Below are 23032 nucleotides of genomic sequence, written 5' to 3'. Positions count from 1 at the left end.
TTCATTAGAAACTAGACTCAAAGAGCTTCAATTTGACTACTCATACGCATATTTTGGACTTCGGGAAGGTGTCTAACTGAGCTGGGGAAAACGTGACAGTGTTGCTGTCCAGGGGCTAGCGTCCAACCTTAATTTTAGGTACATTTTTACAAGTTGCGATTTTTTTTGGAGTGGGTAGGTTGTGTTCTGAACTAGGAGAACATTTTGGAACCTTTGGAGACTTTCCTACCATGTTTTAGGGCTGAAAAAAAAATGGTTTAGGATGGTTCATTGGTTGTTTATTATTGCTAAGTACCAAGTGCATAGGTCCTTTGTTGTCTAAGGCATCTTCTTTAATTCCAAATCAGATTTGGAGTTTTGGGGGAGAGTAGAGAGGTCCTTGGTGGGAGGTGAACGAAAATCCTAAGTGTTCTAAGTGTGGAGACTGACTTGGTCTAGCAAGGAGGAGAAGAATTGCTCTCTTGGAAGAAGAGAGATTTAAGTTAGAATTTTCCTTGAAATTGAAAGTGAAAACAAGCAAAGGTGGTGGTCTAGAGGTATCAAGAGTGAAGAATTTCTTGCAAGGAGAAGAGGTAGGGGAGCTAATCCTTTCTTGATTATGATCATGAATATGAGTATGAATGTGTTAAAATTTGGTAATGGTAGTTATCTATTGACTTGTGAAAAATTTGGGTTTCATGATTATAATTTCTTATTTTCGAGTTACTGTGGTGAAAAATTTCTATTAATTGTTTTCACCGTTGGATTTAGCTAAAAGTTTAGTATGTGAATCCTAAGACCTATTACTAAACTTTGACCGTTCGGATTTGAAAATAGAAGTCTGTAATTGGAGAAATAAATCCTGCAAGTTTGAGTAAATTAGTTGCCCCTGTAGTTCTGTTACTGAGTTGTCTCGGTATAATATAGATTCTGACCTATTGGACCGTTAGATCAACCTCAAAATTTGATATATGATCCCTAAGACATATTAATACACTTTTACCGTTCGGATTTGTAATTAGTAGTCTGTACTTGGAGATATATATCCTGCATGTTTGAGTGAATTAATTACCCTTGCAGTTCTATTACTGAGTTCCCTTGGTAAAGTATAGATTCTGACTTATGGGACTGTTAGATCAACTTGAAAATTGGATATATGATTCTTAGAATACATTATTACAATTTGACCGATCGGATTTGGAATTGAAGGTCTCTGTTTAGAGAAAGAAATTTCGAAAGTTTGAAATATTTGATGAACACTGCAATTCTGTTCTTAAGTTATAATGGTAAATATTTCATATATATTCCATTTACCGTTAGATTGAGCCCAAACTTTAGTATGTAGTTCATAAGACATATTAGGTGATCTTGACCGTTCAGATTTGGAATTAGATGTCTGTGCTTAGAGGAATTCATTCCGCATTTTGAGTTTAACCGAGAACCACTTAAGTTTCTGTCTCTGAGTTACCTCGGTAAAACCTCCATATCTACTTAGTTAACCGTTGGATTACCCTGAAATTTTAATATGTTGTTTCTAAACGATAGTGTCATACTTGGACCGTTCCGATTTTAAATCGGAGATACAGATTTATAGATATTAATTTCGTATCTTCTCAGGGATCTTAATATTGCTTAATTTATGTTTTTGGATCATTTATACATAAATTATGATTTCCGCCTCATTAACCGTTGGATTGGACTGAAAATTTTACCATATGAGTTAAACATGTTGTTTATTAGTTTGATTGGTTCAGATCTGTAATTAATGATATGAGTGAAGAGTAATATTTTCACGAAATAGTAAATTTATTTGTATTGGGTAAAAACTTGGATAATTATATTCTTAAATTGTATGTGTAGTTGTATTTTGGAGATTGGAGGATGAGTAATATAATATATTCTATATTAGAAAATTTAATTATATTGAACATTCTGAGTTGTAATAATTATTTGAGTTAAATCATGAATTGTAAATAAGTTGATGGTAAATTTGGATGGGTGGTATAGGCATTATTGCCATAATTGTAAATCTGAAATTTTATTTATTTTCCTACGACTTTGGTAAGTCGGGAGAGGAGAGGTTTGAAGTCGGACACTACTTTGGTAAGTAGGTGGGAAAATGAGAGGTGAATTTGACATAAACCGCACTGCTTTGGTAAGTAGGCGGAGTGTTCCACGCTATGCTACTTTGGTAAGTAGATAATATTACATTATTGTGCTACTTTGGTAAGTAGACAATATCACCTTGTTATACTACTTTGGTAAGTAGATCACCTCGTTAGATTACTTTGGTAAGTAGTCAGTATCACATGGTTATACTACTTTGGTAAGTAGATCACCTTGTTAGATTACTTTGGTAAGTAATCAGTATATCATGGTTATACTACTTTGGTAAGTAGACAGAAGGATTGTTGACTGCTGTGCTTTGGTAAGTAGGCAGATTAATAATATGTTGTATTGACTCTAGTGAATCGACTGATGATTTTGACTGGAGAAATATTATAAAGTATCAGTGTAATAGTTGGTTTTTGAGTATGTTTGAGATGCATGTATTTGACTGATTGCCACACTTGTGATGTTAGTAAGATTGTGGATGATGTATATTTCTTGAATCGGTTAGCTCACCCTACTGTTTGTGTTTGTGTTTGTGCATGTGAATGCGATGATCGTATAATGTGTGATATTATACGGGAGCAGAAACTATATCAGATGAATTAGCAGATGGTTCTGGACTCGCTTAGAAGATGAGAGATCTGTGGGGAAAAGGAGACATGGGGAATTTCTAAAATAAATCTGTGTTTGAATTTCCGAACTGTGAGAAATTTTAAATTTCAGAAGTTTATGAACTGTGTGGAATTTTATTTTCAGAAGACTTGTGCTGTAATAAAGAACTTAATATTTTATGGGTGTTGAAATTTGTTAAAGACGAATTACATATGTATTTTGTGGAAAATAAATTGTAACGCCTAAATCGGGGTGTTACACTGTTTGGTATCAGAGCCATGGTTTTCAAAAATCTTTTGGGGCTTTTGGGAAGTGAGCTCGTTAACTTCTGTTGTTGACTCTGTGATTTGTTGTGATTATTTTGTAGCTCTTTTGGAGAGCGTTGGTTTGAAAGGTAGAGATATGCATTGTTTTGACTTGTGTTTAAATTAATTTCTTTTGACGTATATGGTAGAACATGGCACGTCGATCTAACAATGTTGGTCAAACACCTCCAATTGATGATTTTAATCGGGCTGTTGATCGGATGATCAACGCAATGGAGAGGCAGCATACCACTCAGGAACCGAGGACTTATTCGAGGCTGAATGACTTTTTGAGGCACGACCCAACAAGGTTCAATGGAAGAGCTACGCCAGATAAAGCAGATGCTTGGATCAAGGACATTGAGAAGATCTTTCATGTGATCAAGTGCACAGATGAGGAAAAACTAGATTACGCAACCTTCATACTGAAAGAGGAAGCAGAGTACTGGTGGGATGGTATGAAGCGACTGATGGAATCTGATGAAGAGGCTATTACTTGGAACAGTTTCAAGGACAAGTTTTTGGAAAAGTACTTCCCGACTAGTGCCAAGATCGAAAGGGAGCAAGAGTTCTTGGCCTTGCGTCAAAGTGGGATGTCAGTGCAAGAGTACATCGACAGGTTTGAGTATCTTATCCGTTTTTATAGTCAGCACATGACGGAAGGGTGGAAGTGTCAAAGATTTGAGCAGGGTCTGAGGTATGACCTGAGGAGAATGATTGTACCTCTTGAAATCAAGAAGTTTCCAGCCTTAGTTGAGAAGACAAAAAAGGTGGAGTTACTGGAAATGAACCGAAACCGAGTTGACAAGACTCAGAAGGACAAGTTTATTAGAGGAAAGCCATGGAAGAAGCCATATCAGCGACCCCAACCGCTTATGCGAACAGCCGTGAAATGTTTTGAATGCGGTGGTGCGCACTACAAGAAGGATTGTCCTAAGCTCTCTGGAGTGAAGGTTGAAGAGAAGAGGTGCTTTGTGTGTAACAAGCCAGGACATTTCGCTCATGTTTGTCCTGAGAAGAAGATAGCATATGCACCACAACAACCAAGTTCTTCAGGCGTGAAGCCCAAGATAGCTGGAAGAGTTTTCGCTTTGACCGGTGAAGAGGCTGCAAAGCCAGGTAATCTCATCCTTGACACATGCCTTTTGTTTGGTAAATGTGTGCATGTATTGTTTGATTCCGGAGCTACGCACTCCTTTGTTTCTTCTACTTGTTTGAAAGACTTCAGTATACCGGTGAGTAATCTAAGGTATGAATTGGTGGTTTCGACACCAACATCGGGTCAGATCTCAACCAGTTCAATCTGTGTTGGATGCCCGATTGTAGTCTTCGGACGCAAGTTCAAAGTGAACTTGATTTCCTTACCTCTCGAAGGCTTAGATGTAATTCTGGGAATGGATTGGTTGACCGCCAATCACGTTCTTCTTGACTGTGGACAACAACGATTGGTTTTTCCAGACTCGGATGGTTTAGAACTGATCTCAACCAAAGAAGTTCTAAAGGATGTTAGTGATGGGGCCATGTGTTTTGTACTGGTAGCTCAAGAGAAGAAGAGTTTTGAGGTTCAGACGATGGGTATCCCAGTAGTGGAAGAGTTCGAGGATGTCTTTCCAGATGAAGTACCAGGGTTGCCACCAAGCAGGGAAGTGGAGTTCTCTATAGACTTGGTACCAGGAGCTGGACCAGTGTCTATGGCTCCGTATAGGATGGCTCCGACAGAGCTAGCAGAGCTGAAGAGACAAATTGAGGAACTACTGAAGAAGAGGTTTATCAGGCCGAGTGTGTCACCATGGGGAGCTCCAGTCTTGTTAGTAAAGAAGAAAGATGGTAGTTCAAGGTTGTGCATCGACTACCGGCAGCTGAATAAGTTGACGATTAAGAACAAGTACCCACTACCAAGAATTGATGACTTGTTGGATCAGTTGCGAGGAGCTGGTGTGTTTTCAAAAATTGACCTGAGGTCTGGTTACCATCAGATCTTGGTCAAATCAGAGGATAGTCAGAAGACGGCTTTCAGGTCACGTTACGGTCACTACGAGTATGTGGTGATGCCGTTTGGAGTGACCAATGCTCCTGCTATATTCATGGATTACATGAATCGAATATTTCGACCGTGGCTAGATAAATTTGTTGTTGTGTTCATAGACGACATTCTTATATATTCAAGGGATCGTGAAGAACATGCTGAACATTTGAGGATTGTGTTGGAGACTCTTAGGGAGCATCAATTGTTTGGGAAATTATCTAAATGTGAATTTTGGTTGGAGGAAATACAATTCCTTGGCCACGTGATTTCTGCCAAAGGAATTTCTGTAGATCCAACGAAGGTGGAGGCAGTGCTAAAGTGGGAACGTCCAAAGACGGTGTCAGAAGTAAGAAGTTTTGTGGGCCTAGCTGGTTACTACAGGAAGTTCGTCGAAGGTTTCTCCAAGATAGTGGGTCCTTTGACGCAGTTGACTCGTAAAGAACAACCTTTCTTATGGACCGACAAGTGTGAAACAAGTTTTGAAGAGATGAAGAAACGGTTGACAAGTGCTCCAGTATTAGCAGTCCCTGATACTTCTAAAGCTTTTGAAGTGTTTTGTGATGCTTCATACCATGGGCTCGGTTGTGTATTGATGCAGGAGAAGCGACCAGTAGCTTATGCATCGAGACAGTTGAAGGTGCATGAAAGGAACTATCCAACGCACGACATCGAATTAGCGGCTGTGGTTTTTGCTTTGAGGACTTGGAGGCACTATCTTTACGGATCACGTTTTCAAATCTTTAGTGATCACAAGAGTTTAAAGTATCTCTTCGATCAGAAGGAGTTGAACATGAGGCAGAGAAGGTGGATGGAGTACTTGAAGGATTTTGATTTTGAGTTACAGTACCATCCAGGGAAAGCAAATGTTGTAGCCGATGCTTTGAGTAGGAAGCGAATGCATGTGTCAGCTTTGATGGTGAAGGAGTTTGAATTAATAGAAAAGTTCAGAGATATGAACTTGGGATTACAGCTGAGCCAAGATCACCTTTGGTGTTGTCATTTAAAGATCACAAATGATTTCTTGGAAGAGATCAAATTGGGACAAAAGGAAGACACAAGTCTACAAGATACAGTGGAGTTGTTGGGAACGGATCAAGCTAAAGACTTCAGTTTGGGATTAGATGGTATTATTCGTTTTAAGAATAGAGTCTGCATTCCAGCAAAGGATGAGTTGAAGAAGATGATTCTAGAAGAAGGACACAAGAGTCGTCTTAGCATACATCCTGGTATGACTAAGATGTACAAAGACTTGAAAGAATCTTTCTGGTGGAGTGGGATGAAAAAGGATGTGGCAAAGTTTGTATCTTCTTGTTTGGTATGTCAGAAGGCTAAGATAGAACATCAAAGGCCAGGTGGAATGTTACAACAGTTGGATATTCCCCAATGGAAATGGGACAGCATCTCGATGGACTTTGTAACTCACTTACCAAGATCATTGAAGGGTCATGATTCCATTTGGGTGATAGTTGATCGATTGACGAAAAGTGCTCACTTTTTGCCAATCAACCTGAGAATGTCAATGCAGAAGTTGGCAGAGTTGTATATTCAGGAAATAGTGAGATTGCATGGTGTACCAAATAGCATTGTTTCAGATCGGGATCCAAGGTTTACGTCAAGGTTCTGGCAGCAATTGCAAGAGGCTTTGGGTTCAAAGTTAAGAATGAGTTCAGCATATCATCCTCAAACAGATGGACAAACTGAAAGGACTATTCAGTCATTGGAAGATCTGCTGAGAACGTGTGTATTGGATCATTTGGGAGGTTGGAGTGAGGTTTTGCCTTTGGTGGAATTCACATACAACAACAGCTTTCATGCGAGCATTGGAATGGCACCGTATGAAGCATTGTATGGGAGAAGGTGCAGGACACCTTTGTGCTGGTTTCAGGATGGAGAAACAATTTCAGTAGGTCCCGAGTTATTGCAGCAAACAACAGAAAAAGTCAAGTTGATACAAGACCGGATGCGTGCAACACAAAGTCGACAAAAATCTTATGCAGACAAGAGAAGAAGACCTCTTGAGTTCAACGAAGGAGATCATGTGTTTCTACGTGTGACACCATTACCGGCATAGGTAGGGCTATTAAATCAAGGAAGTTGTCACCAAAGTTTCTTGGTCCTTACGATATTCTTAGGAGGATTGGACCAGTAGCATATGAGGTAGCGTTACCACCACAGTTGGCGAACTTGCATAATGTGTTCCACGTGTCGCAGCTGAGGAAGTATGTCTCTGATCCGACTCATGTTTTGGAAACAGATGACATTCAAGTGCGTGAAGATCTTACTATCGAAGTGATGCCAGTAAGGGTGTTAGAAGTTCAAACAAAGAAGTTACGAGGAAAGGAAATTCATACAGTGAAGGTGCTTTGGAACGAGGAAACCCAAGAGATGACATGGGAGCTAGAGGATTATATGATAAAAGAATACCCTCATTTGTTTGAGTAACATCTTAATTTTCGAGGACGAAAATTTTTTTAAGGGGGGTAGAATGTAAGACCCTAGAACCTCAAGAATTTACCAAGTTGTAAAAAGTTCAAGTTATAATGTAAAATGGAATGCTGTCAGGTTTGACATGGTTTACTATTTTAATTATAACTTTTTGTAGAAAATATCAATTGAGTTGATTCTTGTTTTATTGGAAACTAGACTCAAATATCTTTAATTGGACATATAAATATAAATTTTTGGACTACCGGGCTAGCTGCAGTAAAATTATTAAAACTCGGAAACGTTAATCACGCTCAGGTATGTTCAGTTTTGACCTATGATGACTGTTTTGCTTATTACTTTCTCTACCGAACTCCAATTGAGTTGATTCTTGTTTCATTGGAAACTAGACTCAAAGAGCTTCAATTTGACTACTCATACGCATATTTTGGACTTCGGGAAGGTGTCTAACTGAGCTGGGGAAAACGTGACAGTGTTGCTGTCCAGGGGCTAGCGTCCAACCTTAATTTTAGGTACATTTTTACAAGTTGCGATTTTTTTGGAGTGGGTAGGTTGTGTTCTGAACTAGGAGAACATTTTGGAACCTTTGGAGACTTTCCTACCATGTTTTAGGGCTGAAAAAAAATGGTTTAGGATGGTTCATTGGTTGTTTATTATTGCTAAGTACCAAGTGCATAGGTCCTTTGTTGTCTAAGGCATCTTCTTTAATTCCAAATCAGATTTGGAGTTTTGGGGGAGAGTAGAGAGGTCCTTGGTGGGAGGTGAACGAAAATCCTAAGTGTTCTAAGTGTGGAGACTGACTTGGTCTAGCAAGGAGGAGAAGAATTGCTCTCTTGGAAGAAGAGAGATTTAAGTTAGAATTTTCCTTGAAATTGAAAGTGAAAACAAGCAAAGGTGGTGGTCTAGAGGTATCAAGAGTGAAGAATTTCTTGCAAGGAGAAGAGGTAGGGGAGCTAATCCTTTCTTGATTATGATCATGAATATGAGTATGAATGTGTTAAAATTTGGTAATGGTAGTTATCTATTGACTTGTGAAAAATTTGGGTTTCATGATTATAATTTCTTATTTTCGAGTTACTGTGGTGAAAAATTTCTATTAATTGTTTTCACCGTTGGATTTAGCTAAAAGTTTAGTATGTGAATCCTAAGACCTATTACTAAACTTTGACCGTTCGGATTTGAAAATAGAAGTCTGTAATTGGAGAAATAAATCCTGCAAGTTTGAGTAAATTAGTTGCCCCTGTAGTTCTGTTACTGAGTTGTCTCGGTATAATATAGATTCTGACCTATTGGACCGTTAGATCAACCTCAAAATTTGATATATGATCCCTAAGACATATTAATACACTTTTACCGTTCGGATTTGTAATTAGTAGTCTGTACTTGGAGATATATATCCTGCATGTTTGAGTGAATTAATTACCCTTGCAGTTCTATTACTGAGTTCCCTTGGTAAAGTATAGATTCTGACTTATGGGACTGTTAGATCAACTTGAAAATTGGATATATGATTCTTAGAATACATTATTACAATTTGACCGATCGGATTTGGAATTGAAGGTCTCTGTTTAGAGAAAGAAATTTCGAAAGTTTGAAATATTTGATGAACACTGCAATTCTGTTCTTAAGTTATAATGGTAAATATTTCATATATATTCCATTTACCGTTAGATTGAGCCCAAACTTTAGTATGTAGTTCATAAGACATATTAGGTGATCTTGACCGTTCAGATTTGGAATTAGATGTCTGTGCTTAGAGGAATTCATTCCGCATTTTGAGTTTAACCGAGAACCACTTAAGTTTCTGTCTCTGAGTTACCTCGGTAAAACCTCCATATCTACTTAGTTAACCGTTGGATTACCCTGAAATTTTAATATGTTGTTTCTAAACGATAGTGTCATACTTGGACCGTTCCGATTTTAAATCGGAGATACAGATTTATAGATATTAATTTCGTATCTTCTCAGGGATCTTAATATTGCTTAATTTATGTTTTTGGATCATTTATACATAAATTATGATTTCCGCCTCATTAACCGTTGGATTGGACTGAAAATTTTACCATATGAGTTAAACATGTTGTTTATTAGTTTGATTGGTTCAGATCTGTAATTAATGATATGAGTGAAGAGTAATATTTTCACGAAATAGTAAATTTATTTGTATTGGGTAAAAACTTGGATAATTATATTCTTAAATTGTATGTGTAGTTGTATTTTGGAGATTGGAGGATGAGTAATATAATTATTCTATATTAGAAAATTTAATTATATTGAACATTCTGAGTTGTAATAATTATTTGAGTTAAATCATGAATTGTAAATAAGTTGATGGTAAATTTGGATGGGTGGTATAGGCATTATTGCCATAATTGTAAATCTGAAATTTTATTTATTTTCCTACGACTTTGGTAAGTCGGGAGAGGAGAGGTTTGAAGTCGGACACTACTTTGGTAAGTAGGTGGGAAAATGAGAGGTGAATTTGACATAAACCGCACTGCTTTGGTAAGTAGGCGGAGTGTTCCACGCTATGCTACTTTGGTAAGTAGATAATATTACATTATTGTGCTACTTTGGTAAGTAGACAATATCACCTTGTTATACTACTTTGGTAAGTAGATCACCTCGTTAGATTACTTTGGTAAGTAGTCAGTATCACATGGTTATACTACTTTGGTAAGTAGATCACCTTGTTAGATTACTTTGGTAAGTAATCAGTATATCATGGTTATACTACTTTGGTAAGTAGACAGAAGGATTGTTGACTGCTGTGCTTTGGTAAGTAGGCAGATTAATAATATGTTATATTGACTCTAGTGAATCGACTGATGATTTTGACTGGAGAAATATTATAAAGTATCAGTGTAATAGTTGGTTTTTTGAGTATGTTTGAGATGCATGTATTTGACTGATTGCCACACTTGTGATGTTAGTAAGATTGTGGATGATGTATATTTCTTGAATCGGTTAGCTCACCCTACTGTTTGTGTTTGTGTTTGTGCATGTGAATGCGATGATCGTATAATGTGTGATATTATACGGGAGCAGAAACTATATCAGATGAATTAGCAGATGGTTCTGGACTCGCTTAGAAGATGAGAGATCTGTGGGGAAAAGGAGACATGGGGAATTTCTAAAATAAATCTGTGTTTGAATTTCCGAACTGTGAGAAATTTTAAATTTCAGAAGTTTATGAACTGTGTGGAATTTTATTTTCAGAAGACTTGTGCTGTAATAAAGAACTTAATATTTTATGGGTGTTGAAATTTGTTAAAGACGAATTACATATGTATTTTGTGGAAAATAAATTGTAACGCCTAAATCGGGGTGTTACATTATGGTAGTTAAATGCAAAACTAACTTTACTTAAAGTAATAGAATTAAATTTACTGGTAAGTATAATACTTACAATCTATTTCAAACATAAATTTATATTTACCACATAATATGTATTCAGTAATTCAAAATAACAAACAATAATACCAATAGTAATAATAATAATAACATGGAAAATTCAAATTTTTACTTTATATTATTAGTTATACATTAATTTTTATCATAAAATAAAAATTAATTAGGAATGAACATTAAGCAATCAAGATACGTAGAAGATAATGGTTACGAGTCTAAAACTTGAAGCTTATGAAAATTTTGTTAGAAACAGAATTTAAAATTAGAGACACGTATTCAATAAAAAGAGAAATCAAAGTTAAAAATAAAATAGACATGTTAAATCAAATTATCTACCATCTATTTAAATTTAACATATGTGCATAAATTTATATTAATAATCGGTTCGATATTTATATCTTACATGATTATTCAGTAGCTAATTTTTGTTTCCAAAGAGTTATAATCATGGCACTGTATTTTTTATTTAAGGATTATTAATGATAAAACAATGTTGTGAAATCTTTACGAAGCACGTGAAAACACAACACTTGGAGGGTTGTTTTAACTAGTATAAGTGGAATGGTAAGAGAGGATTCGTAGGCTTCAAAAGTAAACTTCTTCCACCATAACGATGAGATGCTACTCCATAATGCCGTTGTCATGCAGATTTTGTGTAATACGTAGTTTGAACCTGCTCACGATCAGAAAAGTTTTCTGTTGATTTTTCAGAGTTGGAAATCTCCAGATTATCAGTTCAAATTAATGCAGAATCATCACAGTCAGATATTTTCTCTTTTCTGTCAATAGGTGGGCCATTCTCTGATGCAGAAGAAAACAAAACGGTTGTGCTTCCACATTCTTCGAGCTTCCCAGATTTTGGTCAAAAACACGGGATCTTCCACGTTTTCAAACACATGCTACATGATTTCTCTCAGCCATTTTCAACCTAGCCATTTCCAAAAACCTACTGTGTGACATTTTGGAGATCCTCTCTCGCTTCTTGAATGGTTTCTGTCAACTTGGACTCACGGTAGGATTCACATGCTTTGAGCCCAATCAGAATCGGTCAGTTTCGTAGTGAAGTAAGTTTAATCCAAAAATCTTCTTATTTAGGGTTTTTGTTTTCTCATAAAAACTCTGTAATAGAAAAATCTCAGGTTTTTTCAGGAAGAATCTGGAAAGGGTCAATCCATTTGGTGAATAATGACTTCTGGGTAGAATTTGCAGGAACGTGAAGATTATATAAGGCTAATGCCGAGAGTGAGAGGAGGTTAATTGAAAATTGACGTAGGAGAACAGAATATCATTGTTTTCGAGTTGGAGAATCTAGAGACAATTCCTTACTTAATTCTCTTAGGTGCGCAATTCGCTTCTTCATGCTTTTGTAATTTTTTCGTCAAATGTTTCTTCTGCAAGGGTAAGATAACATCTACTTTTCATCACCCGCTACATCATATTTCTTTCCATTTTTCCTCAATTCCCATTTCCTTCCCTTCTACACCTCCATTCCTTTTCGTCCTTTCATCACTTTCATTTCTCGCCACTTCCTACAGAAACACCACAAACCGACCATCTCCGTCATCCTTCCACACACAGTTTTAAGCATGAAAAAAGGTCAAACGATAGCGGCGCTTGTGCTGATAGAGTTTGCCCACGCATCTGTGACATCGGCGCTGGTTCCGACAGTAACTGGCGCCGTCGTCGCTTATAGAATTGAAAATTGAAAATTTTATTATTCTAGCATTTAAAATAGAAAAATAAATTATTAATATTTAAATACAGGTTTAAAGTAGTTTTTAAAAAGTATACGAAAATAATTTAATTAAATAACAGTATATTAATAATTGAAGAGATAAATATAATATAAAAATTCATATGATAAAAATATATGTTTGAAATAAATACTAATTTGAAATTGATTGATATTATCTTTTTTAATTACTGATTATTAATATAATTAAAAATAAAATAATTTTGATACTCGCAATGATATTAAGACAAAAACCTGATATATGTAGGACGTTTTTGTTAGTTAAATGCAAATTAACTTTTACCTGATGTAAGAAAATTAAATTTACTGCTAGGTATAATACTTACAATCTATTTCAAACTTAAAATTTTATATTTACCACCTACATATGTACTCAGTAAAAACTCCAACTAATAAAACAATAATTTTAACGTGGAAAATTCAATTCTTATTTTATGTTATTAATTCTACATTAATTTTTTCATAAAATAAAATTAAGTAAGAGTGAACATCAAGCAAATAGGAAAAATGATACTCGACAACGTTTTTTGACAACATTTTCGACACAGGACACGTGTCAGCGTTTGAGTGGTTGAGGTTTTTGCAGGAAAAAGCTGCTGCGTCTGAGAAAGTCTGATAGAAATCTGCTTCAACGCTGACGTGCGAGGACGGGCACGGGCAGTCTGGTTGTGCGTTTCAAAAATTGAAATGAAAAGGGAGCGGTCAGGGTTTTGTTTGGCGTTTGAAATTTGAATTTCATTTTTGAACAATTTTAGAGAGAAGTGAAGGTTGAGAGAGAGTCTAACCTAGAGAGAGCCCGAGAGAGTTGGAGAGAGAGAAAAAAACAAAAAAAAAACCGACGGACTGGTTGCCGGAGTGCGCCGTTGAAGGTCGAAGGCCGTGTCGGAGAGATCGAAACCCTCCAGCCCGTTCCGTTTGACGGCGCCGCAGCTCCGACGTCGACCGCTCGACGCGAAGACGGGATCGTGTTTGGTCCGTTCCGGCCCAGCGACTTAGGGAGGCGTTGAAGGTGTCGCTTCGTCCCAGGTGGTTCCGTCCCTGTCCCGGAGTGCCGCCGGAGTGCCGCGGGAGATTCGCCGGAGTTTGGGATGTTCGGAGGACCAAAAAGAGGGGTTTTCCGGGTTGTCAGTCCACCCACACCTTAGGCAATCGGCTCTGTTCCAACCGCCACGCGTGGTCTTCACTCAAGGTTGGTTTCTTTTTTGATTTGTCAGTGCAATGAATGTTGAATACATGGATGATGTTGTATCTGGATTTGATTTGCTTATGTATGAAACGTCTCCCAAGTGGATGTTGTTCTGTTCCCAATTTTTATACAACTTCTTTGCTTAATCTTACATTGTTCTGTTGTTAATAAAATGTTAAGAATTGTTCCCAAATTACTTAGAAGTAGCTGAAATGAGGGAAAACAAACAAGCCACACCAAAATGAGAGTGATGGACGTAGTTGGCCTTGGTGTGCAAAAACTGGCACCCAGGTACCCACTTATTTCAGTTTTTGTGTTGGTGTAGTGTTATTATACATTGAATTCTGTGTTATTTTGATTTGGGGATTACTGTCATGTTGGTCACCTCCTGTCTAGTTCAAATATCTGGCATTTCTTAAAGAGAGTTTAAATTAAATTCATTGTGCTTGAATATGAATACTATGTATTAAGTTTCCGTTTTCTGTTCATTCACACCCCATCCGTCTAGCAGTTCCAGCAGCACGCCCATGAGAAGCTTGGGAGCTGCAACGTTGGAAGCATTCACGTCCAGCTGCATCAAACAGCAGCAACGACAACACACACCGTCTTCAAGTCCAGCCGAATTGGATGCACATGTTGAGATGGGAGAGAAGTGGAAAGCTGACACAGACCTTGTTTATTCCAGCATGGGCAGCGATGGTGTGCAGAACATGCAGAAGTGTAAACAAAATGGAGGGCCCCACATGGCTTTATCTGACAGAGAAGCAAAAGAGTGATGGAAGAAATTCATTAAAGGTTGCTAATGGGAGACAACAGCATGGCAACCTGGCTGGAAACGCACGAGGCAGCACCAGAACGAGACTTGAGAATTTGGCTTTGTGTATTGTAATGAATTTTAATTTGAATGAACAATGTCATTTAATTTCCTGTTACTGAATTGTCAATTTTATTATACTGATGCGATTAAATTTCTTCTGAAATCTGATCTGTGTTGTTGTGTCTGCCATTTAATTTATACTGTTGTTGATTGTTTGAAATTTAATTTTTACGTTTGTTTGTACTGATAGCTTTATTGTGCGAGTTTACTGTTCCTGCAATTGCGTTTCTGCTGGTTTTGAATTCTGCACGTTTACTGTTTCTGCCTGTCAAACCGTTCGGTCTTTAACGTCACTGTTAGAGTCGTTCGTCCATCTTTCATCTGATTTTTACTTCCTCTGTGACGTTCGGCTTGTCTCTGTGTTCATGCTTGTTGTTTATCGACCGTTCGTTCTTAATCTTCATACCGTTCGGTCTGTTAGAGATCGAATGGCTCCTTCATTTATACTTACATCTACCGTTCGAGCCTCCTCTGTGCGCGCTGGACGAGCGTCCCTTCTGGGCGACAAGCGTCTGGACGAGCGTCCTCAGTCAGCGTTGTCCGCTAGCTGGGCGAGCGATCTCCGCTCTCTGGACGAGCGTCCAATTACTGGACGAGCGTCCACTTGCTGGACGAGCGTCCACTTGCTGGACGAGCGTCCACTTGCTGGACGAGCCTCCTGTGCGCGCTGGACGAGCGTCCTCTGCGCGCTGGACGAGCGTCCCCTCTGGGCGCCAAACGTCTGTGCGAGCGTTCTCCGCTAGCTGGGCGAGCGATCTCCGCTCTCTGGACGAGCGTCCAATTACTGGACGAGCGTCCACTTGCTGGACGAGCGTCCACTTGCTGGACGAGCGTCCTCTGCGCAGCCTCCTCTGCGCGCTGGACGAGCGTCCCCTCTGGGCGACAAGCGTCTGGGCGAGCGTTCTCCGCTAGCTGGGCGAGCGATCTCCGCTCTCTGGACGAGCGTCCACTTTCTGGACGAGCGTCCACATTCTGGACGAGCGTCCTCTCCGCGCTGGACGAGCCTTCTCTGAGTGCTGGCCGAGCGTCCTCTGCGCTGCGCGCTGGACGAGCGTCCTGGCTTGCTGTTGGATGGGCGTTCTCTTCTCGATGCTGACAGCCAAATGATGCGCTCCTAACGTCCTAACGGCTCACAGTTGAGGACGAACGGTCACAGCAACAGTCAAAAATAAACTTAGACAACATAGTTTGTAGAATACTATTTGGACGACTACTATTCACTGGGCACTTTAAGGAACGAACGTTACAACAGAACAAACGCCATTTACGAGCCGAACTCTATTTGGCCGAACGTCCCAAAATGCTTTGGACGCATACTACTGGACGAACGCTATCTGGGCGAGCGCTATCTGGACGAACGTCACTTTCCGAGCCGAACACTATTTTGGCGTACGTCATTTCCGAACGCCAGGAGGAACACAATTTGACCGAACGTCACAAAATTGATATGGACGAACGCTACTGGACGAACGCTCAACACCAGGCCGAACACTTCTCTGGACGATCGCTACGGGACGAACGCTACGGACGAACGCTCAACAACAGGCCGAAACACTTCTCTGACGAACGTCATAACTCGCTAATAATGCCGAACGTTATACCATTTGGAAGGACGAACGCTACACTCATAGGAAAGGACGAACGCTACACTCATAGGAAAGGACGAACGTTACACTCATAGGAAAGGACGAACGCTACACTCATAGGAAAGGACGAACGCTACACTTTAAGGACGAACGCACATGCAGTCAAAAGCCGTACGTTCATAGACGATTACAATCGAAACAAGATATATAAGCACCGTCTGGAACGAACGTACATAGATAACGAAACTCAATAGGTAAACAGTGTTTGGGACGAACGCACATACAGTCAATATTGAGAAACCGAACGCCCACCATTTCTCTTACATCAAAACCGAACGTTTAAAAGGCTGAGGTGGAGTACTGTTTGGACGAGCGCTAACACACACGAAACCGAACGTCTAATATTACTATTTCTCAAAAGACCGAACGCTCTTAGCGAATGGGACGAACGTCCCATTTTCACTCCAAAATTTTGAACGAACGCGCGAATCTGCAGAATTCTGCAGATTTCGCAGGTTTTCCAGAAATCGAGAAAATCCCAACTTTCAAAATGACATTGATTTTTTAATGAATTTTTTTTAACACTTATTGGACATGCAAATGATCTTCAACCATTGATTATGTCATTTATTGAACATTTCTTTGATGATTTGTAACAAAAAATATGTACATTCAAACCTAATCATCACAATTTCAAAGAGTGATAAGAAATCCATAAATGACATTCGTACTATCCATTTTGTAACAACCCTAAATGTTGCAACACTTCATTCCTCCACACAATATGACGTCCGATGAAGATTGACTAACTGTATTATTTTCATCTATAGATGGCTTACTGTTATCATCCTCGTCAGCAAACATATCATAATCACCTTCACCAGTGCTAGAGGCTTCTCCACTAGCCAAATGTTGATTTGATGGGCCTTCTTTTGCCCGGGCTAACTTCTCATATCCTTCTGAAAAGGGGAGAATGTAGAAGGCATAAGCATTAAGCAGTTAATACCACGAAACAGGCACCCTTCACTCCTTCTCATAAACCTAAATATCGACAACATCATAGAAAGAAGAAAGAAGAGCCAAGGAAAAATTGACAATTAATAACCTGCCCCAAAATCCAACACTTAACTAATATGGAGGCCCAAAGATAGTTTCTCCAAACACTAAGAATGAACAAACACCATGTATGATATTGATAATAGAACAATAAGTTCTATCTTGCATCATGACCATAATAACAACATAAGTTGAACAGTATTATAATAGTAAAACCAAGTAGTTAAATCAAATAAATTATAAAATCAAACAGCATATTACATCATGTTGTTAACAATGTAAACATAATGAAACAACAAACATAATATAAGTAGAATAAAGCATAGTGTATAACACTAACCCGCTTCACGATCAAAAACCTCTCGCTTTTCATGATAAACATCTGCGAAAAAGGTCAAGGAGCCAAAGTTAAGCATAATGTAGGCATAGCAACTAAAGAAACAGTGAATCAAAACAAGCCGCATGACATAGAGTCTCATCAGCCTATCTAAATGATTACATGTTTACACAATGCATAATATCTACAAAGCCCGGAGGGATTAACTCAACTGTATTCACCATTCTCCATCAGCTTCATAGCATCCTCAGTTAGCTGGTCAAATACAACCTTAGTCTCAGCAGACATTTTTTCCTTTCTGTCACTGTTACCTTTTAGCCTTCTCAAGGCTTGCAAAACCTATTGGAAGAATATCGGTTAATACTGCCCAACTAATGAACCTCAAAAAACTCTTAACGAAGTAGATATATGATATATAATTCCAGCCTAGTCAAGTATAAAGATTTACAAGATATAAAGAGAACATGTAAATGAACATGATATAAAATTAATAATTGCAGTTAGATACAAGCCAAATATAACTTTAAACATTGTTTCTTATATTTTTATCTTTATGAACACCATTAATCCTTTATTTTGAAAAAATGGCAATTAACAGGCTTTCTCTGATAACGGTTTAGGGTTGCCATACTCAACTCAAGTTAAAAGTAAATTTGCATACGCAACTATGGAGTCAACAGCAGATTCGGGTTCTCTTATTTTCTGTATTTATTTGTTCCAACTTGAAAAGCACAATGTCAAAATTACACATTCCTTACACGTTCAGATTTGAGAGTAAAATATTTTTAACTGGATAATATTTTTTAAGAATATGAACTACCCTTAGCAAGAAATTCCACAACTCCTTGGCCACATAAAAATCCAATGATTGCCTAAACAAATGGATGATCTACAACTACTCTGGAGTGAATTGGAAAATAAATATTGTATTTTACAATGATACTTCAGTAGAACAAAGAAAAAAAAATCAGAAAATTAAGAATGATAAAATACATACATACCGTTTCCCCAAGTTCAAGAACATTTGCAATCCGCCTCTTCATGACGGCAATATCTTTAGAAGAAAGGTCCGGCGGCACTCCGGGACAGGGACGGAAGCAGCTGGGACGAAGCGACACCTTCAACGCCTCCCTAAGTCGCTGGGCCGGAACGGACGGAACACGATGCCGTGTTCGCTTCGACCGGTCGACGTCGGACCCGCGGCGCCCCTGAAACGGAACGGGCTGGAGGCGTTCGATCTCTCCGACACGGCCTTCGACAGTGAACGGCGGCACTCCGGCAAGCACTCCGTCTCTCTCTCGCTCGTGAACCCTTTCTCCAACTCTCTCGTCTCTCTGTCTAGGTCACAGCATCCGTCCCCAATGTTCGCGCGGCTTCTCTCTACGAAGTTCGAAAATGAATTTCAAATTTGAAACGCAACTTTTACTCTGCCCGTGCCCGTCCCTCGCCACGTCACAATTGAAGCAGTTTTTCTCAGATTTCACCAGCTTTTTCCCTCAAAACGTGGACCGCTCATATGCTGACACGTGTGCTGTGTCGAAATGTTGTCAAAATTTGTTGTCTAAGTATCATTTTCCTTATGAAAATGTATTTTCAAACTCAACTTTTCTCTTACTTTCATTTCACTCTTCCTTTTATTAATAAAATATTATATGTAATAAATAAAAATAAATGTAAACAAAATATTGAAATAAATAATAATATTTATGGGTTTCATATGTAAATGGAAGTATATAAAAAAACGACCAAATTAGTAATTTCTGTGAATTGTATATCCACTTATGTTCAATTCATAGTGTTTTTATTTTTTATTTTGAAATATACAGTAAAAAATAATATGTTATACTTTTTCTTTTATATAAATGAACGCTTTTATGGTGTTATATGGCTGTACATATTCTTTCGATGTTTTCCATTCTTTCTACCGTTGTAATGCTAGCAATAAATAACTTAAATATCTTATTATCACTATCAGTATTTAAAAGGTTGATTGAATTTTTAAACCTCTATTATCATTTAAGATTTATTATAAAAATGGTAATGCATATCCGAAACTAATTATTAACCATGCACGTTGAGGCAATAGTAAGAAAGAATATCCCAAAATTAGCAACTATATAATAGAATATTAACATGTATTAATATGATAAAACAATTTTACAATTAAAAAGAGCAGTGTGCAAAAATGGCCGAACGGCCTTACATATACACACAAAATGACGAGCGTTCACGAAAGCATAATGACGAACGGTTTACAAAACAATGACCGAACGTCCTAATATTTACAAACAAAAGAAGAGCGCTCGCTCACAGCCACTCGCTCTAATAACTAAAACTAACTAAGAACCGAACGCCTTCACTGTTCGGCCTTCACTTCCACGTCTACTAGATTTTCTTCAACTAGGATTTCTTCTTCAAGCGCTTGCTCCAGAGAAGCCTCTCCATCTGCTCACATCCACACGGATGATCATTGCAAGGACATGACGGATATACATATACAGACAATACAATGGAAAATACAAGGGTAAGCTTATTGAATTTAATTCAAATCAAACATACTTTTCATACATATCAAATACACAATCAAATAAGTCACAACACATACATTTCATTCAACCCTTAACTCAATCAAAATCCTGATACTAGACCGACCGTCCGGACTTGTATGAATTCTGTGTAGCTACGACGTCCGTGCACCCAGGTGGAAGAGCTGGAATACTCGTCAGCTGCCACCTGAGGTTAGTCCGTTCTGTCCAAGTTACAGTTATGGACTAAGACCTCCTGCCATTTCCACACATGACATGCTCCTCTCTACTTGAGAACGAGCACTCACGGAATATCAGGATGACCCGTCAGCTAAGCTTACCACATTCATACTTTACAAAATCTCAATTTCCATCCAAGAGTCGTTCCTCCATGGAACGCTCGTTCAAAAACCATAATCACAATTTCAACTCTTATAGTGTTCGCACATCTTAATTCTTCCTCTTAAATACATTTTCATTCTATGTTCCACTTGCCTAAAAAGACGAACGTTCACTCCCCTCCATAACGAGGACGAACGTCGAGAGCGAGACCGAGAAAGACTCCTTTAAATCAGTTAAATGAACTGACTTTAGTACGACCCGAATAACACTTAGAATAATTTAAATTCAATAACTCTGGGACGAATCAAATGGATAGAAACTCACAATTGTTTAGATAAAGAATCCGAAACACGATTTAATTCAAGAGTCAACCGCCAGTCAATGACCGAGCGTTAAAAATGAAACTTTTGGACGATCGTCACTGAAATCTTGGACGAACGTTACTAGGATTATTGGACAAACGCTATTTAAATATTAGGACGAACGCTAGGAGAATTCAGGACGAATGCTATTACCGTTTCGTTGATAATTAAAGAAGGAACGAACGTTCGGTATATGACCGAGCGTTCTTTTTCCACATACACATTTGGACGAGCGTTCGGTATCAGACCGAGCGCTACTTATCACTTACTCTTTGGGACGAGCGTTCGGTCTAAGACCGAGCGACACTTAGGACGTACGTTTTTATATCGAGGCTCTTAGATGAATTCAAATTCATATAAAATTGGGATTTATATAAGAGGAGATATTTAAAGTCTCTGTTTTAATAATTTGACTAAAAGTTTAAAGGGCTATTATCAGGCTTCTCAATTCCTACACAACACTCATGATGTTTACGTCTGGCTGAAAGCACAACGTAAAGCTATATAAGAGGGCGTTCGTCCTCAAAAGGAAATCCTTTCCAAATGACAGGGTTCGACTACTTCAAAGAATTTTACTATGAATACCGTACGGTCAATGACCGTATCGATAACGAACGTTCATTTTCATATACATCTCATTTTCAATTTCTCCCTTACAGTAACTCATTTTCCAGTATAAACTTACAGTCATTTAATCAATCATACTATGGTATTTTCCATACTTCTCAAGCTTTTAATCAAAATCATATACTAACATCAAATATCAAAATCGTACCACATACAACTTTTACAGAACATTCATACACCCAGCATATAATTTCCAGTACATACATGCATCGTTTTCTCATATCATATCAGAATCATATTCATAAACTCAAAAGTTCAATATCATAAATTCATATTTTCCAACATCACATAACGCACATGCAGTACAAAAATCATGCGAATTAAATTCTAATAAGCTTCCCTTACCCGGATTGTAGTGAACTTCCTAAAAGTGAGTTGTTTCTACTCGTCCAAAGGTGGCTTTCTATTCTCAAGGTTCCTCTTAAACTCTTCAACTAAAATAACCAAAAGAGAATGAAGGGCTTAGTCTACACCATTTCCTGCAACTGAACCATTTTGCAGGAACTCCAGAATGATGTCCAAGTGAACTTACCAGAACTGTAAGTTGTTTCGGTCATATGAGCTCTCGGGCAGGGAATGTCCTTACGATGCTGAAAGGTGAACGGAGCAGAGAATGGTGAGTTGCAGAAGAGAGAAAGATCAGAGTTCTAGAGAGATGGAGGAGAAAAGGAAAAGTCTGAGTTTGAAAGGAAGAGGTGCGCGTAGAGAGTGGAGATTTTCCAGAAAGTTACTTTTGTTCAAATCCCTGTCATACGGACGAGCGTCCCTCTAGACGACACCTGCACCCCCCACTGACTTCAGAAGTTTCCAAATTGACAAGTGGCGTGCATGCAGGGCTCGTTCTCAGTGGATTTTTAATGCATGAATTGCGTGGCATGGCGCATTAATGGAAGCAGAGAGGTGACTAAGCAGAATAATTAATGGGGCGTGACAAAGAAACTCTTCAAAAAGATTATTCAAGATAAAATAAATTCAGCTATAATATTTATCTTTTAATTAACAGTAATGTGTATTTGAAAAGAACAATTACATTTTGACACTTAAATATTTTTTACACTTACTTAGCATTATCTTTCAAAATCTATTTTTATTTGTAAAAACAAAAGTTTACTTTTTTAAATTATTATTTTACCAAGTAGATTGTTAAATGATCCATCTGTGAGAATGAAAATTGTATTATGTCATCACCATTAAAAACACACTAAAAACTCCATTTGAGTGGAAAATAAATGGAGTTTTTCAAATGGCTGTTCGGTTTTGGAGAGTAGAAGTAAAACTTAGTTTTTCAAAATTCACACTACTCTCTCATCAATTTATAACAGATACAGTGGATTGTTCAGTGAGATTGTAAGAGTGTGTATAAGAAAAATATTTCACATATGAAGGGGAAGGATTCTATGATTAAAATCTTATATTCTCAGGATCCACTCTGCTTGTATTTTATGATCTTCAATGATCCGATCTTATCTTTCATTTCTGGTATCTATACAG

At 38.0% G+C, this 23032-nt stretch overlaps 2 protein-coding genes and 1 long non-coding RNA gene across 4 annotated transcripts; 2 read left to right on the top strand and 1 right to left on the bottom strand.

Annotated features, from left to right (window-relative positions):
- Nucleotides 1-144: 144 nt before the first annotated feature.
- Nucleotides 145-10745, top strand: LOC148193737 (uncharacterized). Of its 2 annotated transcripts, XM_088098563.1 has the most exons (3): nucleotides 145-572; nucleotides 3158-4127; nucleotides 10528-10745. In XM_088098563.1, exons 2-3 carry the CDS (start codon nucleotides 3161-3163, stop codon nucleotides 10569-10571), a joined length of 1011 nt encoding a protein of 336 aa, XP_087954689.1. In that variant the 5' UTR covers nucleotides 145-572; nucleotides 3158-3160; the 3' UTR covers nucleotides 10572-10745. The 2 variants fall into 2 exon arrangements, 1 of the variants encoding a protein (XP_087954689.1); XR_015782119.1 differs by lacking the exons at nucleotides 3158-4127; nucleotides 10528-10745 and adding an exon at nucleotides 2677-2894.
- Nucleotides 10746-13774: 3029 nt separating this feature from the next.
- Nucleotides 13775-14809, top strand: LOC148193736 (uncharacterized). The gene is made up of 2 exons (XR_015782308.1): nucleotides 13775-13832; nucleotides 14031-14809. It is a non-coding gene; the product is annotated as an uncharacterized LOC148193736 (long non-coding RNA).
- Nucleotides 14810-16887: 2078 nt separating this feature from the next.
- On the bottom strand, nucleotides 16888-19028 carry LOC148193735 (uncharacterized; the record flags this gene model as incomplete). Its single annotated transcript, XM_088099846.1, has 4 exons — nucleotides 16888-17251; nucleotides 17689-17730; nucleotides 17898-18024; nucleotides 18687-19028. Coding segments are annotated over 4 exons (720 nt in total), but the record flags the coding sequence as incomplete, so codon positions are not given.
- Nucleotides 19029-23032: the final 4004 nt, after the last annotated feature.

The sequence above is a fragment of the Vigna umbellata genome, chromosome 9, assembly GCF_029865625.1.
Source record: "Vigna umbellata cultivar VRB3 chromosome 9, Vumbellata_1.0, whole genome shotgun sequence".
In the NCBI taxonomy this organism is placed as follows: Eukaryota; Viridiplantae; Streptophyta; class Magnoliopsida; order Fabales; family Fabaceae; genus Vigna; species Vigna umbellata.
Note: the sequence above shows the minus strand (reverse complement) of the source record. Positions and strands in the feature narration are given on the sequence as shown.

Excerpts from the sequence above, each read along its gene's own strand:
- LOC148193737 (XM_088098563.1), top strand. The coding sequence starts at position 3,161 with ATGGCACGTCGATCTAACAATGTTGGTCAAACACCTCCAATTGATGAT. Across the intron at positions 4,128-10,527 it reads TGAAGAGGCTGCAAAGCCAG|AAACTATATCAGATGAATTA; the intron begins GTAATCTCATCC and ends ATACGGGAGCAG.